Consider the following 19,146-nt stretch of genomic DNA (forward strand, 5'->3'; position numbering starts at 1 on the left):
CATTATGTAGGGGAGGGGGCAGGGGTAGAGGTGGAGGCAGGAGTGGGGCTGGGTCAGGGGGCGGGCGTGTGAAGTGTCCAGGACACAGCAGAAGAGAGACAAGCAGGAAGAGGGCTACAGTGGCAGAAGCGCCTACAGTTTCTATGTTATCACAGAAGAGCACTTTAAATAACCGAGCAAAGGACAAAACTGTAAAAATCCTTGTGTTTTTTTTAAAATAATATAACGTTGCTCCAATAAGAATCTAGGCTGCATTTAGGGTACACATGACAACTAGCACGCCTGTTAGTTCACTAATGGCACTGTCGTGAGGGTTATCATTTCAGGTTTACAAACTATCACTTTTAATAAATAACTCTCATCGGATGGGAGGAGGCATCGCCATCATCCACAGGAGCACCATCCGTCTCACGACCAGCACCAACAACTCCCTGACCACCGCCGAACACCTGCATTTCCAGATCCACACCAACCCGAACACCACCCTCAGAGGCACCCTGATCTACCGACCCCCTGGACCACGCACACAATTCAGCGAGGACATCGCCGACTTCGTCAGCCCACATGCCCTCCCCTCCGCTGACTACATCCTCCTGGGAGACCTCAACTTCCATCTGGAGAACAACAACGACCGCAACACCAGCACCCTGCTCGACAACCTCACCAACCTGGGACTCAAGCAACTGGTGTCCACCCCCACCCACCTCGCCGGACACACACTCGACGCTGTCTTCTCATCCAGCAAGGACATCAACTTCAGCCACACCACAGAGCTTCAATGGACGGACCACAGCTGCGTCCACTTCACCTTCAAGAAAACAACGACCCACCACCACCAGCAACAGACCGCCCGCAGAAGCTGGAACAAGATCACAGCAGACCAGCTCGCCACCTCCCTGAGCCAGCACCCTCCTGCCAGCTCAGCGAACCCCAGCCAGGCCGCCGACAACCTCACGAAGTGGATCAGCAACTGCGCGGACGAACTCGCCCCACTGAGGACCCCGCCCAGCAGACCCGGCAGCAAGAAAGCCCCATGGTTCACCGACGAACTCAAGAGCTCCAAGAAGAACTGCCGAGCCCTCGAGAAAGTCTGGAGAAGGGAACCGACACCGGACAACAGGACCTCCTTCAAACTTGCCACCCGGAAACACCACCAGCTGATCCGCGCCGCCAAGAAAACAGCATTCAAGGACCGGTTGGACAACAACGCACACAACTGCAAGGAACTCTTCAACATCGTCAAAGAGCTTTCCAACCCCAGCGCAGGAAACAACGACATCACCCCATCGCAAGACCTCTGCAACTCCCTGGCTTCATACTTCCACAACAAGATCGCGGACATACACAACAGCTTCAACAACCAACCAACGCACACCATGACCGAACAACCACCCCCCACCACCACCCTCCACGCCTGGACCCCGATCAGCACCGAAGACACCATCCGCACGATGAACTCCATCCACTCCGGATCACCGACCGACCCCTGCCCTCACCACGTCTTCAACAAAGCCGACGCTGTCATCGCACCCCACCTGCGAGACATCATCAACACATCCCTCGACACCACCATCTTCCCCGAGAGCTGGAAACACGCCGAACTCAGCGCCCTACTCAAGAAACCAACAGCGGACCCCACCGACCTCAAGAATTACCGCCCCATCTCGCTCCTCCCGTTTCCAGCCAAAGTCATCGAGAAGACCGTCAACAAGCAGATGGCCGCTTTCCTCGAGACGAACGGATCCCTCGACCCCTCACAGTCCGGCTTCCGAGCCAACCACAGCACCGAGACCGCCCTCATCGCCGCCACCGACGACATCCGAGCCCTGATGGACAATGGAGAAACAGCGGCCCTCATCCTCCTAGACCTCTCCGCGGCATTCGACACGGTCTGCCACCGCACCCTAGTACGGCGCCTCAGCAACGTCGGAATCCAGGACAAGGCGCTGGAGTGGATCACCTCCTTCCTCGACGGGAGAACACAGAGAGTCCGCCTACCACCGTACAAGTCAGAGGCCACCGAAGTCATCTGCGGCGTCCCCCAAGGATCATCTCTGAGCCCCACCCTCTTCAACGTCTACATGAGCCCCCTCGCGGCCATCGTACGCAAACACAACCTCAGCATAATCTCCTACGCCGACGACACCCAGCTGATCCTCTCCCTGACCAACGACCCCGCCGCCGCCAGAGCCAACCTGCACGAAGGGATGAAAGAGGTAGCCGAGTGGATGACGACCAGCCGCCTGAAACTGAACTCGGACAAGACGGAGGTCCTCATCCTGGGCTCCTCTCCCTCCGCCTGGGACGACTCCTGGTGGCCTCCCGCCCTGGGCACCGCACCCAAACCGACAGACCATGCACGCAACCTGGGCTTCATCCTGGACTCCTCCCTCTCCATGACCAGGCAAGTCAACAACGTCTCCTCGGCATGCTTCAACATCCTACGCATGCTACGGAAGATCTTCTGGTGGATCCCCACCGAGACCAGGAAGACCGTCACCCAGGCCCTCGTCACCAGCCGACTGGACTACGGCAACGCCCTCTACGCCGGGACCACCGCCAAGCTCCAGAAGAGACTCCAGCGGATCCAGAACGCCTCAGCCAGACTCATCCTCGACATCCCACGAACCAGCCACATCTCCGGACATCTGCGAGACCTTCACTGGCTCCCCGTCAACAAAAGAATCACCTTCCGCCTCCTCACCCACGCACACAAAGCCCTACACGACCAAGGCCCGAGCTACCTCAACAGCCGAGTCAACTTCTACGCTCCCAAACGCCACCTCCGATCAGCCAACCACGCCCTCGCCGCCGTCCCCCGCATCCGAAGAGCGACTACAGGAGGAAGGTCCTTCTCCCACCTGGCCGCCAAGACCTGGAACTCCCTCCCGACCGACCTGCGCCTGACCCAAGACCACCTCTCCTTCAGGAAGAAGCTGAAGACCTGGCTGTTCGAGCAGTAGCGGCTCCCCCCCCCCCAGCGCCTTGAGACCCCACGGGTATGTAGCGCGCTTTATAAGTGTCACTGATTGATTGATTGATCGAAACCCTTCCGTTAGCTAAATACACTATTTTGAATTTAAGAGAAACGTTATCATATTTTTACATAATGTTCGTAGCATGATTTATATGTCAAATATTTTCCAGAAGACTATTCAAAATGTAATGAAATAAAGTCAAAAATTACAAAAGTAACTGCCCAATAAGTATTCTGAATGTTCTAATCCTCAATTACAACATCTGTTGTTCCACTATAATATTTGCATCTTAATACATAGAGGATAAAAAATGGTCAGCTGTACATTGTGATCCTATGGTGCCATTGAAGGTTTCTAGTGACATGGTGACGAGCCACCAGCCAGCATGAGCTGCAAATGTCACCAGCACTCCACAACATGTTATCTGTTGTGTATTTTTATATTACTTTTTAAATAGAGAAAGATGTTGTGGAAACAGTATTATAAAATCATGTAATGTGTTGTAGTATATTGCACTAATGTACAGCATTCATGCTTGTTTACATCTGTCACTGTCAGGGAAAATTTAATTTCCAATAATTATGGAAGATAAATAATTCTTGGGTACATCATTATGTCTGTGAAATACAAGTTTAACCACTTCTGAACAGACTTCACAAAACGATTAAAAAACGAAAACACAATGTTGTCCCCATTTATGGTTAACTGTGCTACCACCTCAACCCCCAGTTACTGCATACACTTCAGACAAGGCCCTTGCCCAAAATAACCTGAAAACACTGATCGCTAGGCTGTGCTGCAAGTAGTAGGCACCGCGCATAGCTCCCAGGACCTGCTGGGATAAGCCTGGCCCTATGCCACGAAGGCAGTGGCATGCACCCATACAGCATACCCATTGATGTCTGTGTAGAATCTTGTCCATGCTCAAAATGTCATTATGGCGCTTTGACATTGTGTATAAAGTTGAGACACCACTCTGGCCGTAGACAAGAAAGGACATTGTTAGAATCAACGTTATTAAAGGTATGTAACTCTTGCTCCTTAGTCACATAGTTTAAAGGAGTACATCTTCTAAAATGCTTTGTTGATTTTTGACTTCTCAGATTCATGACATCCATTTGTAACCCTTCCATAGCCAGAACTTTGGAGCCAGACCTACAGTAACTCTCTGTGTTATGGCTTTTAACCGTCCACCTACTGTCACAACTAATCTGCTCCCTGTTTGCCTGTTAACGGTGTACTATGTGTCAAAACTAACAGTGTATTGCCTCTTCTCCCAGGGCAAGAGTACAATGCTTACTGAAGTCCTCCCTACATTCCATACAACCATACTTGCCACAGCTGCTCCTGTAACACACCTCTAAACCGTCAAAAATGCAGAGCCTCTACTAACCTAACCGAATTGCACAACCCCAAAAACAAATGACTGTTCGCAGTTGCACAGCCTCTCATGTCGCAGTCCCCGTCATTGTCACTTATTCATGTCTGGTGCAATCACCCTATACCACCCAGCCACACCCCTGCTGCTCCTTACCCTGGACGCATTAAACACATACATGGACAGAAATGGGTTAGAGTTAAATCTGAAGAAACCAAAGTGATACGTTTGGTAGACTCGAGGAAAAATAAGAAGTTCTCCTGGTTCTTGGAAGGGAACAAAGTAGATGTAGTTAAGGCATATAAATACTTAGGATTCATCGTGGAGCACCAAATGAAAAGGTAAACAACAAATAGAAACAATACAGGCAAAAGCGCAGTCTTTACATTACGGCTTAAAATTACTAAATAGAGTTGTCCTTTATTTGCCCATCTTTCAACAATGATGAGTGTTCAATTAATGCAAACAGTGACTTATGGCATGGAAACACTGAAAGGATGTACAGAAGGCATCTTAAACAAAATCCAAACAAGATTATACAAATCTGTGTTTAGCATCACGAAAACTGCAACCCCAGCACAGGTGCATTCAGAGTTTGGGCTGAGGAATCAAAAATACCAATGTAAAGGAGCTTTTACAAAATTATGTTGGAGACTATGCGCATCGGAAAGAGGGTCAATCAACCAACCATATGTGCTGGAAGGAAACAGAGGAGCAATAGAGCAAAATAAAAAAAGATTGGAGGTCGGGAAGGCGTGGCTTCGAGGGCGAAGATGGCGGACGCGGCTCTGTAGAGCTCCTGCCAGCCCGTTCTTTATCCGCTAACTTATCCTGGCCCTACCTCCTCTTCCCCCATCTCTGCTAGTGCAGGAGTTTGCTGGAGTCCGGAGGATCCCGGTGGTGTGCTTCTTTGCGCCCCAGACGCCCGCCTGCACGACCATCGAGGGCCGTCCATCCTGGGCCTACTTGCCGCGTGGCGAGCCGGGGCCTCAATTTTCATCCGCCCGCTGGTGGCGCCGCGAGGCCGGCTGGGCCTCAGTCATCTTAGCCCGCGCTGTCGGGGCGGTGTCGCTGGAGCCGGAGTCAGGGGCTCGTGACCGTGCCCTGCGGAGAGAGGACCCGACACGTCGTTGGGGGAACCTACCACATATCCTGATCGCCCCGTCCTGCCCCTAGCGGGACTGCGGCGTGCCCGGAGACGGAGGATCCAGCGTAGGGCCCTGGCTCGGTGGCCCCGGCGCCTCGGTGAGAGGGGGAGCCCCCCATCGCTCCAGGGTCGGCATTCTCTCCCGACGACGTGGGACGGCCTGCACCTGTGTTCGTTCCTCCTGCCGCTTCTCTCTGCAAGGTGACCCGAAGCGGATACCTTCCCCATTGGCGGCCATGACGAGGGGCAAAGGCGGCTCCAACCCGGCCACAACGGGACCCATCGACAAATTCACCGGCCCCGGGAATGGTGCTGGGGCGGCCGGGGGGAGTCAGACGGCCGGCCTGGACAATGCAGCGTTGCTCACGGCCATCACGCAATCCCGGGACATGTTGGACGCGAAGATCGGCGCGGTGGGCGCCGACGTGATGTTACTGCGCCAAGACCTCTGCAACGCGGTGGCCCGCATCACGGAGACAGAAACCCGGGTCACGACGGTGGAGGGTGATGTCGATGCCCTGAAGAAGAGGGTCGCCGATCTGGAACAGACGCAGCGGGGCCTAGCGCTCCGGGTGGAGGACGCCGAAGGGCGGGCACGGCGAAATAACCTCCGTTTTGTGGGCTTTCCGGAGGGCTGCAAGAAGGGGCCTATGGACGTCTTCCTTTCCCGATGGCTGGAGAGTTGGCTGCCCCCGGACGTCCTATCGAACTGTTTTGTGGTGGAACGAGCCCACCGGGCCCTGACACAGAAGCCTCCGGCTGGGGAGCGGCCTCGCCCGATCATAGCCCGGATCCTGAACTACCACGACAGAGATGTCATCCTTCGAGAGGCGAGGCTCAAGGACACCCTACTGTTCGATAATTGCAAAATCATGATTTTCCCTGACTATTCAAAGCTAGTTCAACAGCAGCGGCACTCCTTTCTGGCGCAAAGGCCAAGCTCCGGGGCCTAAAACTCCAATACTCCCTGCTGTATCCAGCCCGCCTTCGGGTCATCTATAACTCGAGGACACACTTCTTTGATACCCCGGAGGCCGTCTTTGCTTGGACTGACGAGGCGGTCCGGCTTCGCCCGCATGTTCAGCCGGGGCTCCACTCCGGCTCTTCCCGCAGTTCTTCTCAGGAGCGGGGCGATCAGTGGGCCAAAGGGAAGCGGCACCGCAAGTCCCGGTCGAGGCGGAGATCCCTGTCTCGGGACCCTCTTTTGGGCGACACACAGCCGGAGACGGACCACTCTGGCGGGGGGGTCGTGACTCCCGACGGCTGACCCTTGATCTCTACATCTCTCTTGGGGCCACCTGCTGAGACGGCGGATTGCTGTTCAACGGTCCGGGCCAGATCTGGTGCAGTATTACTTGGCCTGTACGGGCCTCAGCGGGACTCCTGTGGACCAATGCACTGTATTCGTGATGTTATCACTGCTGCTTATTGATTGGGAGGGGGGGGGGGGGGAGGGCACGTTTGGTGGGCTGCCTCCTGCTGTTGGGGAGGTTCTTGTTTTGGAGTGTGTGCCTGGTTAGTATTTGAGGGTTAAGTGGGATCCATTGGCGTGCCTACCTTTTGGTGCTCTGTTTAGTGCCTAAACTATAGCATGCCGCGACAGGTACTTCATTGTTTCTTGAGGTATTGGGGTGGGGGTGGGGGTGGGGGGTCTGGGATGGGTTGGTGCTGTGTTGGGAGGTTTGGCAGTATGAGGGGTGAGGGTATTGGGGTACTGTTTGTTGGGGTGCACGTGATCTTTCTGACCTATGCTACTGTGGGGATTAGGGCCAGGGCCGGGGGCCGGGGTGAGTGGGGTTTGATGTATCGAGATGATGGCTGACGTCCCTCGCTTGGCGCCTACTGGCGCCGCCATGCATATTCTTAGCTGGAATGTCGGGGTCTCTTAGATAAGATAAAACGGGGGGCGGTACTACGCTGGGCCAAAAGGGATCTTGCTGACGTGCTCATGCTCCAAGAAACACACATGCTGGGTACGAAGGCCCTCAGTCTCCAGCGCTTTGGCTTCCACCAGGTGTTCCATGCAGGGTTTGCCAGGGGCTCCAGGGGGGTGGCTATTCTTGTACATAGGCGCCTGGCGTACACACACGAGCGCCAGTGGCTTGACCCTCAGGGGCGCTTTGTGTTCATCCAAGGGAGAGTGGGTGTGGAGCCGGTGGTGTTTGGGTGTGTGTATGCTCCCCCCCCTCTGCAGTGGGCTTTGGCTGAACGGCTATTCGCATTATGGGCCGAACTCCCTGATTCCCTGGCGGTAATTGGCGGCGATTGGAATGATGTTGTGAATGTGGCTGTGGACCGTCAGCGGAGGCTCGGGGTGGCGCCTGTCCCCCCTCCTACGCGGTTGGGTGCTATGTTGGATGTGCTGGGTTGGGCTGATGTATGGAGGCATTTGCATGCAGAGCACCGCGAGTACACATACGTCTCAGCGGTTCATGGCTCCCTTTCGCGCTTAGATTATGTCTTCGTCCCACGGGCCTACCTCGCCAGAGTGAAGGGGGCGGCGATACGGCCTCGCGGGCTCTCCGACCATTCCCCGGTGGCGGTCCAGATAGAACTGCACAGACCACGCCAGCCCTTGCGTTGGCGGATGTCCACATGGCATCTGCAGCGACCCGACTACTCCCAGCATATTCGTGGCGCTATTGCCCAGTACTGGCAGGATAATCTGAATGTAGGGGTAGACGCGGTGACGGTCTGGGAAGCCATGAAGCCCACATTGCGGGGTATCGATCTGGCTTGGTGCGCGTCGGCTCGCCGGGCACGGTTGGAGGGCATTGCTGCGGCGGCGGCGCGAGTGGAAGAACTAGAAGCTCGCTACAGAGCTGCGGCGGATGATGTCACCCTGCGACGACTCCTGCAGGCGCAGCAAACGCACTCTTCGGTCTTATTGAATGAGGCCCGACAAGCGTGGCTAGCCACCCGTAGCCGGGTATATCAGTGGGGCGACAAATCATGCACGATGCTTCATCGGTTGTGTCAACAAACCCTGCAGCCCCTCACGCTCCCAGGCCTTGTGGACGCTGCGGGTGTGGCTATTACGGACCCGGCCACTCTGGCCGCAAGCTTTGCGAATTACTATAGGTGTCAATATGCCTCCCGGGAGGCTCTCGCTCCCGCTGCCGTCGCTGACTATCTTGCCTCGGTCCCCCCCGCTGCGGTGTCTGATGAGGTGCGGGATGCTCTTGACCTCCCCCTGACGGCAGAGGAACTCGGAGACGCGCTGGGTCAGTTGAATGTGGGCAAAGCACCTGGACCGAGCGGCTTCCCCAGTGAGTTCTATAGAAAATTCCATCTGCAGCTCCGGCCACATTATCTACGTGCATTGGAGACGGCGCGCGGGCAGGGCCGCCTCCCACCGGACTTGCGGCATGCCGAGATCGTTGTGTTCCAGAAGCCGGGGCGACCCCCGGACCGTCACGATTCCTACCGACCTATCTCCCTTATTAATTTCGAGGCCAAGCTCTTGGCCAAAGTGCTCGCGAACCGCCTGCTCCCCCACATCACTGCCCTTGTTCACCCTGATCAGGCTGGCTTTATGCCGCATCGGGCGACTCGACACAACATACGGCGGGCGCAGGCGGCGATTGATGCTATCGGTGCTTCAGAGGACCAGGCGGCGTTGTTGCTGGCCGACATCGACAGCGCCTTCGACTCAGTCAGCTGGACCTTCCTGTTCACTCTTCTACCGCTATTGAACCTTGGCCCGGTCTTCATCTCCTACGTCCGCTTGCTCTACACGGAGGTTACTGCCTCGGTGCGGATCTCGGGGGCGGCCTCGGCACGATTCCCGGTCACCCGGGGCACACGTCAGGGGTGTCCACTCTCCCCCTACCTATTCGCGCTGGCCATGGAGCCGCTGGCTGCTAGGGTCCGCGCTGACGCGCTGTATCGGGGTTTCGTCTGGAATACGGACCTCACGGACCGCATCGCATTGTATGCGGACGACGTGTTATTCTTTATGTCCGACCTTCGGAATACGGGCCCCCGGGTGTTGGAGTTGATGCAGGATTTCGGCCGGGCGTCGGGACTCTATCTTAACCCACGCAAATCGACTCTCTGGGTGCTGGGTGATGGCGCAGTGGACCTTCAGTGGGCAGCCTCCCTTCGGATGGCAGTGGAGGGGGTGAAATACTTGGGAGTCTTCCTCTCTGCCTCGCCTATAGAGGCGTGGGGCCGGAACGTTCAGCCGGTCTGGGACCGGGTCCAGCTGGACATCAAAACGTGGACACGTATGCCCCTTAACATCTACGGCCGGTCGGCCATTTTCAAAATGGTGGCCTTGCCCCGTCTCCTTTACCAGCTGCAGAATCATCCCTACCCGATTGACCCGCAGTGGTTTCGCAGTGTTGACTCCGTGTTAGGCAGATTCTTATGGGCTGGAGGTGCCTCTAGAGTGGCGCTCCGCACGTGCTTCCTTTCTACCTACTGCGGTGGCTTGGCCACCGCGGATATGCTGTCCTACTATCAGGCCTCCCATCTCCTGGTGCTCAATGAGTGGTGGTATGGGGACCGCAGTGACCCGGCCTACGCCCTGGAGCACGCTCTGATGGGCGACGCCTCCCTGCACACTCTGCTGTACTCGGCCAGGAGGAGACGGTCGCTCCCACGTGTTACCCAGGTAGTGTTTGCCGGAGGGCCCTACACCGCATGGGGTGGTGGGGCAAACTGACGGCGGAGACTCCGCTGTGGCGTAATGGCCTGCTGCCGGCGCTGGCGTCGCTGCAGGGCTTTGACGGCTGGGACGCAATTGGGGTTTCGTCCTTGGGGCATGTCCTCTCCGGCACCGCTCTTAAATCCTTTCAGGAGCTCAGCACCGAATTTAACATGCCCAGGTGTGAAAGTTGACGAAATTGATGTACATAGACAGCATTCATTCCCCTTCTTCTCCCACTCCTCTCCCTGTGAGCACCATGAATACCGTAAACTATTGACAGTATCACTCTGCCAGTAAGAGCCCATACCCCTATGCATATGTACAGCCATTCTAGGCACCCTGGCCTTTTACCCATTGGAATCCCCGGCTTCCCTCCCGCGCATATCCTAAACCCCCTCTCTCATGCGTAGGCCATGAAACCCTCTCCCCCTGCGCGACCCTGCTGCGAAAGGCAACTCTCCTGTTTGACCCACACGAAACCCCCCCCCATTCCCTCTTGAAGAGGCATCCTTCGCCTTGGCTGACGTAGCCCTCCCCAGCTGCACCTGACTGCCCCCGCTCTCTCATGTACGGGTCATCAGATCTCTCTCTCTCTCTCTCTGTGAGACTCCGTCCCTGTGTCCACCCTGGCTACCCCTCCCTTCTCCTCACATGGGCAAGTCGTAAACCTTCTTCTTCTGCAAGGCCCTGTCCTTGAGAGTCACGGCCGCGCCTGACCAACACCTCCTTTCCTTCCATGAATACCCCTCTGTTGACGAGCCTTCCCTCCGCGCTCGATTGTCCACGCAGCATGAATACCACTCCTTTGATGACCCCTTCCCCCGAGCCCAGCTGACCACACATGTCCGAGGCCATCGCCTAAGCCAGGAGATACCATTTGCTGCCCTTATTGTATGAAGTCACTCCCCTTCAAAGGATCCACTGTTGATCCTGGCCGTCCCATCCCCTGGGCTATGATCAGGCGCACACATCCTAAGACTCGGCAGAACACTCAACTGCGTGATGACCCCTCCCCTCTTATCAGCAGGTCAAGGGTCCCCATTGTGAACATGTGTGGGGTAGGATTGAGACGAGGATTATAGGGATGCCTTTCTTTTGCGTCATACTGTCCTGATTGTACCATCAAGTGTTTTGTAAGGTATAAAAGCAAGAGTCTCAGCTCACTTGTTAGAGCACCTCCCGATGACACCTTGCTTCGTGTCTGAAATGACTGGCTCTCCTCATGAGAATTAAACTCTGTTCTTGATTCCTGCATCCAGCGCCCGTCTCTTTATTTGATAACTATTCAGAATGGGAACTAAGAGGCGTCTTGCGCCAGCAGCCTGGGCATCGATAGCAATGCGGGCTCATTTTCTACACAGGTCCCAGTTCTTTCGCTACCTCCAACTTCGCCACGCCCTTACTCCTAGCCTAGTAGGGCTGGAGCAGCTCCCAGATTTCAGTCCCATAGAAGCAAAGCTGTTTATGGGTGACTTGGGAGACAAAAAAGTCTCCCAGATCTACCGATCCCTGGTCACGCACTGCTCCCCCTCACTCTCGACACTGAAAGCCCTATGGGAAGCCGATGTCGGCCCCTTAGACGAAGACGATTGGCGCGAAGCCCTTGAATCCCCCCGGGGGGCTGCCATTGCAGTCCGCCTCCGCTTTATCCAATTCAAATATCTGCATCGAGCCTATTTTACGAGGGAGCGGCTGTGGCGGGCGGGCCTAATTGCAAAGCCGGAATGTCTGCGGTGTGGTTCAGAGAGGGGCACCCTCCTTCATACTGTGTGGTCTTGTGAGCGGTTGACTCGGTTTTGGGCCGGGGTTTGGGATTGCCTATCTGAGGTACTGGGTTGGGATCTGCCCCGTACGCCCCGGTTGGGCCTTCTGCATGTGTTAGAAAATGTTGGGGGCAACATGTACAAGCGCCACCTACTGCTGCTGGGACTGGTGGTGGCAAAGAGGGACCTGGCACAGGCCTGGAAAAGCGAGCGAGCCCCTCCCCTTAGTGCCTGGAAGGCGGGCCTGGACTTTATCATGGGACTGGAACAGCCTGTTTTTGAGGCTCGGGGGTGTCCCCGCAAACATTTCAAGATATGGAAACGGTGGGCGGACTATAGGGGCCTCCCCCTCGACCCTCCTATGGACATGGACGATGCCTTGCTTCAGGATGTGGACCCTGCACATTAGGCCGTTGGCCGGCCCCACCTATGTACATCTTCTACTCTGGTTGACTAATGATCACGTGCACGGGGTTAGGGAGGGATAAGGGGTGGGCAGTAGTCGGGATTGGGGGGGGTTTTTGGGTGGTTATGTATCTTTTGTTTTGACTATTGCTATTTCCGAGGGGTTCGATGCTATGCCATAAATGTGCCTTTTCATGCTTACTGTTGACAGTCTCCTCTTGTTTTTGGAGGACTGTGTCTGTACTTGATTGAACCTCTAATAAAAATGGTTTTGAAAAAAAAAAAAAAAAAAAAAAAAAAAAAGGATTTATGGGAGCTATATCTAAAACAGGCTATCGAGGAATTTGGAATACAAGATTCCTAGAGTGTAAGTATTGGGAAACAGGCCTTTTATAAAGTGATAAAAGCTACAAACAAGCATTTTCCATATTTAACAGACAAGACAAGCCTTGCACTCAGGCGTCATGCCTGGACAGTGATAAATGTCTGTAAAAAAACTACGGCACCAGGATTACCTTACAGCACATTTTTCACCAAAAATAAAACAAGTTTACGCAGTACCCTTTTGGAAAATGGGAAACAAAAGATCTAATGCCATCCTGGAAGGAACAAGCACCAAACAAAGAATGTATCTTATGCAAATATAAGGAAGAAAGTCTTGCACAGTTATTCTAGGTTTGCCCAAGTTACATTGTTTCCGGTCCAGGGAAAACATGGCTTGGCAGTTCGGGCTGGACTGTTCCCATGAGGCACAGGGTCAAGACTGATTTGCATATAGCTGTGTCTGAACTGGGGTGGCGAAGTGAGCTAAAGAACGATGATGAATTCAACCAAAATCTGTGACTGGGGGTGAGTGTCTGAAAAATTTCAGCTCGCCGTCCATCATCTCCTTGTGTTTGCTTTGTTCGCCCTAAGTTGGCATGGTATACCCGGACATGGATCCCTTGCCACTGGATTCAAGCTAGCCTGGCTGATGAGGGCTGTAAGCCCGAAACCGGTACAAGGATGCTGGTTTCTGGTCCAGGAAGACATGGTTTGGCAGTTCGGGTTGGACTGTTCCCATGAGGCACAGGGTCGAGACTGACTTTAATATAGCTGTGTCTGAATTGGGGGTGGCGAAGAGAGCTAAAGAACAATGATGGATTCAACCCAGATCTGTGACTGGGGGTGAGTGTCTGAAAAGTTTCAGTGCTCCGTCCATCATCTCCTTGTGTTTGCTGTGCCCAAGTCACCCAAAAGAAAGAAAGACAATGCTGAAAAGAATCTTTAGAGAGCTAGAAATGCGAACATGCAGGCAAGCGGTAACCCATTGGTTGGGTGGTTCCTCTATATTGCTTAGATGCCGTGGAGTAAAATTTGTAAAAGTAAACATGAAAGCACCAGAGCAATCAATTTAGAGCATCAGCACTTCAACAAAGAATTACAATTAGGAAGCATAACCAGAAGATAATGGCATCGCATTTGCACTTTAACTCGGGGTGCACGTAAAGTAAAAAGGAAAAACGGTAAATAATCTGAGCTGTAGCACTGAAAGTCAATCAATAGAATTTAGTGTTATAAGAGCAATTAAACAAAAAAATAAAGACAGCGCACTTTAAACCCCGGAACAACGTGAAGAAAAACATAATTAAAATGTACCTCAGCACAATAGCACTTTAAACATTAGCTTAAACACTTTAAATAACGGGACATAAAATAAAATTAAATAAAGAAAAATTATATGAGTAAAGGCCTCACGAGAACTGCACTAATTAAATTTGTATATTTATTTGTATTTGGAGTTTATATTTCCGTTTTAAGAAATTGGTCAGAAACCTAAGCTTAAATCAAATTTTATGAAACGTAAGGAATGAATGATTGTGTAATGGTTTTTATTGACTAAATACATGAAAAAATAAATACAAAAAACAAAATAATCCTGTAATGTGTTGTAGCTTATTCCACTAATGTACAGCATTCACGTTTTTTGACATCTGTCATTGATAGGGAAATATTAATTTCCAATAATTATTGAAAATAAATAATTCTTGGGTACGTCCTTATATCTGTGCAATATAGGTTTTTAAACCACTTCTCAAAAGACTTCACAAACAATTTAAAAACTAAAACACGTTTTCCCCATTTATAGTTAACTGTGTTACCACCTCAACCGCCAGTCACGGCATACATTCAAGACATGGCTCCTGCCCAAAATAACCTGAACACACTGATCGATAGGCTGTGCTGCAAGAAGTAGGCACCGCGTATGGCTCCTAGGACCCGCTGGGATAAGCCTGGACCTATGCCACGTGGGCAGTGGCATGCACCCATACAGCATACCCATTTTGTCTGTATAGAATCTCGACCATGCTCAATATTTCATATGGCGCTTTGACATTGTGATAAAGTTGAGACCACTCTGGCCGTTGACGAGACATGACATTATTAGAATTAATGTTATTAAAGGTGCGTAACTTTTGCTCCTTAGTCACATAGTTTAAAGGAGTACATCTTCTAAAATGCTTTGTTGATTTTTGACTTCTCAGAATCATGGCATCCATTCGTGACCCTTCCATAGCCATAACTTTGGAGCCAGACCTACAGTAACCCTCTGTGTTATGTTTTTTACCGCGCCACCTACTGTCACAACTAATCGGCTTCCTGTTTGCCTGTTAACGGTGTGCTGTCTCACAACTAACAGTGTATTGCCTCTTCTCCCCGGCCAAGAGTACAATGCTTATTAAAGTCCTCCCTACATTCTATACAACCATACTTGCTACAGCTGCTCCTGTCACACACCCCTAAACCGTCACAAATGCAGAGCCTCTACTAACGTAAATGAATGTCACAACCCCCAAAACGTATGACTGTTCTATGCCCGTCTCAGTTGACTGCAGTCTCTTGACTGTCACAGCACAGCATTACATGTCGCACTCCCCGTCATTGTCACTTATCAATGTCTGGCGCAATCACCCTATAACACCCAGCCACACCCCGCAACTCCTCACCCTGGACGCTGCAGTCCGCGCACACCTCGCTGCTCCTCACCCTCTTGGACATGGCTCTCCCAGCTCTAGGTTTGTCTATAGCTGGAATCACTTATGGTTGCAACCAGTACCAAAGAGAGGAAGGGGGAACTGTGACGCAACGCGTGACGTGATGACGTCAGACGGTCCATACGTGCGCATGCTCCAGCTGTAGAAGGTGAAGGTTGCAGGCAGGCGGCACCGTTTGCTGTGAGCGTTTTAAGAAGTTAAGGTCCCGCAGAGAGAGAGAGAGAGAGAGAGAAAGAGAGAAAGAAAAACAAAAGGGAGGTTTATGACTGATCACACACTGCGAGTCCACACCACGCATCTAACTACTTTGTACTCTTGGGTATCCGTTCTTCGCAATGTTTGTCCTAGAGCTGTCAACTTTCCATTATCGTTTCCCACGGCACACCGTGTTTGGGAACATAACTCGGCCGAAAATTAGGATTATCGGTTTTGAATTATATTAATTCTTTGGTTTCTGATCCCTTTACCATCTCCTGGAATAAGTCTTGACTACTCGCTTATGCAGTGTTGTAGAGAATTAAAACAAGCATTTGCAATGCAATAGGTCTCGCATTAGGAAAGTTTGAGCTATTGGTATTGTAAATGACATTTTTTATTTATGGGTTGGTTTTGAAAATAGCAAAATTATAGCTTTGTGATTTACAATGCCAATAGTTTTAACTTTCGCAAATGTGACACCTATAGCATTTGTAATGCAATATGTGTTGTATTTAGTTGACTTAGAGGTATTGATATTACAAATAACAATGGCTTTTATTTTTTTAAAATAATTAATACCGAAATAAAAGCTATTGTAAAATTCAGTATGGCAATAGCTTAAACTTTTTAAAATAACTTTTGTGAAGATTATGTTCAGTGTATTTTATTGTGAAGAAAATCCAAGAACAGAAGTGAAATATTAACATCTTTTTGTGACATTTTTAATAAAGCTTGAAAAATTGAGAGAACCTATTTGAACCAGTTGTTGAATGGTTGTACAGATTGATGCTGTTGTGGTGCTGAGTGATGTTGTGGTGGTGCGATAGATAGATAGAGTGAGGGCGACAGATAGATAGATAGAGGGAGACAGACAGATAGACAGATAGAGTGAGGGCGACATCAGACAGATAGATAGAGTGAGGGAGACAGACAGACAGTCAGAGTGAGGGAGACAGACCGATAGACAGATAGAGGGGGTCAGACAGATAGATAGAGTGAGTGAGTGAGGGCGACAGATCAGACAGATAGAGTGAGGGCGACAGATAGACAGATAGACAGAGTGAGGGAGACAGATAGAGTGAGGGAGACCGACAGATCGATAGATAGAGTGAGGGCGACAGATAGATAGAGTGAGGGCAACAGATAGATAGATAGATAGAGTGAGGGAGATAGACAGACAGACAGAGTGAGGGCGACAGATAGACCGATAGATAGAGTGAGGGAGACAGATAGACAGATAGATAGAATGAGGGAGACAGATAGACAGATAGAGTGAGGGAGACAGACAGATAGATAGAGTGAGGGCGACAGATAGATAGAGTGAGGGAGACAGACAGACAGAGAGTGAGTGAGGGCAACAGATAGAGTGAGTGAGGGCGACAGATAGATAGAGTGAGGGAGACAGATAGATAGAGTGAGGGAGACCGACAGATGGATAGATAGAGTGAGGGTGACAGATAGATAGATAAATAGAGTGAGGGCAATAGATCGAGTGAGGGTGACATATAGATAGAGTGAGGGCGATAAATAGGTAGAGTGAGGTGGCCTCGTGGTGGACATGGTGGTGGTGGACGTGGTGGTGGTGGACGTGGTGGTGATGGAGGTGGGTGTGGTGGAGGTGGAGGACGTGGTGGACATGGTGGTGGAGGACGTAATTGGGGTGGACGTGGTGGTGGTGGAGGACGTAGTTGGGGTGGACGTGGTGGTGGTGGTGGACGTAGTGGTGGTGGAGGCGGTGGCGGGGGACGTGGTGGCGGGGGACGTGGTGGCGGGGGACATGGTGGTGGGGGACGTGGTGGTGGTAGTGGTGGTGGTGGACATGCTGCTGAGTGTGGTGGTGGTGCAGGGTGTGGTGGTGGTGGACGTGGTGGTGGTTGTGGTGGGTGTGGTGGAGGTGGGTGTGGTGGAGGTGGGTGTGGTGGATGTGGGGGTGGTGGTGGATGTGGTGGTGGATGTGGTGGTGGATGTGGTGGTGGTGTGGATGTGGTTGTGTGGATGTGGTGGTGGTGTGGCTGTGGTAGTGGTGGTGGATGTGGTGGTGGTGGAGATGGGTGTGGCGGTAACCCTGCAGGAGTTTGCCAGCAGGCTGTGCAAAATTCAGCAGCGCCTCTAGGCGTTTGTTGCAATGCACGGACTCCACACATAATTTGGCATCACGGTATAGTATACAATAAAACATTTCTTAGCACATAATTAAATTAGAAGCTCAAAAGAGCTCTTTCGGCATCTCTGGCAAGTGTGAATGAACAGCACCATAATCCTCTAAGAAACAAGACCAGGACGGGTAGGAATGCGTACAGTGTAGTTTCTGTAAGACTTTCCCAAATTGACCCTAATCAGGACATATTAAACCTTTCATGTCTATTTTACATTATCTAGATAGCAAAAGACTGGGATCCAATGATGAAAGCGGAGGTGACACCAAAGTAGCAGGAATATAATTTATGGACACATTACCTCGGCTGTTTAATCGGGTGTGATCTTGGGCATGACAGCCTTCAGCGAGCAAAGCCAGAAACGGCAAGGGGTGGGGGGGCGGATTCCTTTGAAGTGGAAGACTGAGGCTAGCTCGGAATTCGAAGAAAGAAACTGGATTTAAGTAACTAGTCACACCTAGGAAACTTGGCAACTATGTTGTTGGATATTTGCGTGGCACTTCTTGGTGTTTCTTGTAGTTAGCGGTATTATAAGAAACAAATAATTGTTATATCAGAACTGTTTTACATGTCTGAAGATTTCGGCCAATAGTATTACACATGTTTAACATACCCTTTACAACCATAGGCCTAAAAGACCCACCATGCTCACTGATGTTGGCCGAAAAAACTGATTCTGCTCAGAGTCACACAATGACTCACTGCCAGTGGTGAGCTATACTGTTCTTGTCTTAGAGAAAAACTAAAATCAAGGCTGTGTCAAGCTTGTTGGCTCTAAATATGCACAAAAAATATGGTGCACATGGGGGGGGCAGAGAATGTATGCAGAGCTCTCGAAATGCCATGCAGTCCAGGTTATTGCTTTGCATTCTGGGACTTGTAGCTGAGTGTATCCCATTATAAAATCACAACCTCGGAATCTTAGGAGCTCTGTGGCTGCTGTTTTGTTTTCAAGTTAAAATTGCATGCAAAGTACCCCCTAGGGAGTTCGCGCATTTGTCCAACCACCTACAGTTGTATTTCTGCCCATATGCAATCTTGTAGGAATTTTGTTAGGCTGAACTGTTGATTCCGACAAAGAATACTGCGTTCTTTTTTTATTATTCAATTTATTATTTAAGCGCTCTGGGGGATATGGTGATTGCTTTAGAATGTATTTGGTTTCAATGAACTCGGTGCTAAGGTGAACATGGTGTGTCATGCATGAACCCAATTAAGAAAAATAGCGATCAGAGTCACGGTGTGGGACGGCTAATAGAGTAAAGGAAATGCAGACACCGGTGGGGGAGGGGGGAGCATGGTGAAAACGGCGGGAAGTGTCCATATCATCATGGACACTATGTTACAGGCTTGGGCTTTCCCTACAAAAGAAATAATTGTGTTCAGATGGGTTGATGACACAAAGACTACACCTCCTAAAATGAATAACGTT

The 19,146-nt window shown here is 51.5% G+C and overlaps 1 protein-coding gene across 7 annotated transcripts in view; it reads right to left on the reverse strand.

Annotated features, from left to right (window-relative positions):
- The window catches only part of GIT2 (GIT ArfGAP 2), an 855,235-nt gene extending 839,785 nt beyond the window's left edge, over window positions 1-15,450 (reverse strand). For 5 of the 7 annotated variants that reach the window (XM_086943126.1, XM_086943129.1, XM_086943128.1 and 2 more), the window contains exon 1: window positions 15,313-15,448. In XM_086943126.1, coding sequence (XP_086799252.1) covers window positions 15,313-15,364 — 52 coding nt within the window. In that variant the 5' untranslated portion in view covers window positions 15,365-15,448. Of the gene's footprint in view, window positions 1-15,312 lie in introns of all 7 variants that reach the window. The other 2 variants (XM_086943130.1, XM_086943127.1) reach the window with 1 other exon arrangement.
- Window positions 15,451-19,146: the final 3,696 nt, after the last annotated feature.

The sequence above is a fragment of the Lissotriton vulgaris genome, chromosome 11 (assembly GCF_964263255.1).
Source record: "Lissotriton vulgaris chromosome 11, aLisVul1.2, whole genome shotgun sequence".
In the NCBI taxonomy this organism is placed as follows: Eukaryota; Metazoa; Chordata; class Amphibia; order Caudata; family Salamandridae; genus Lissotriton; species Lissotriton vulgaris.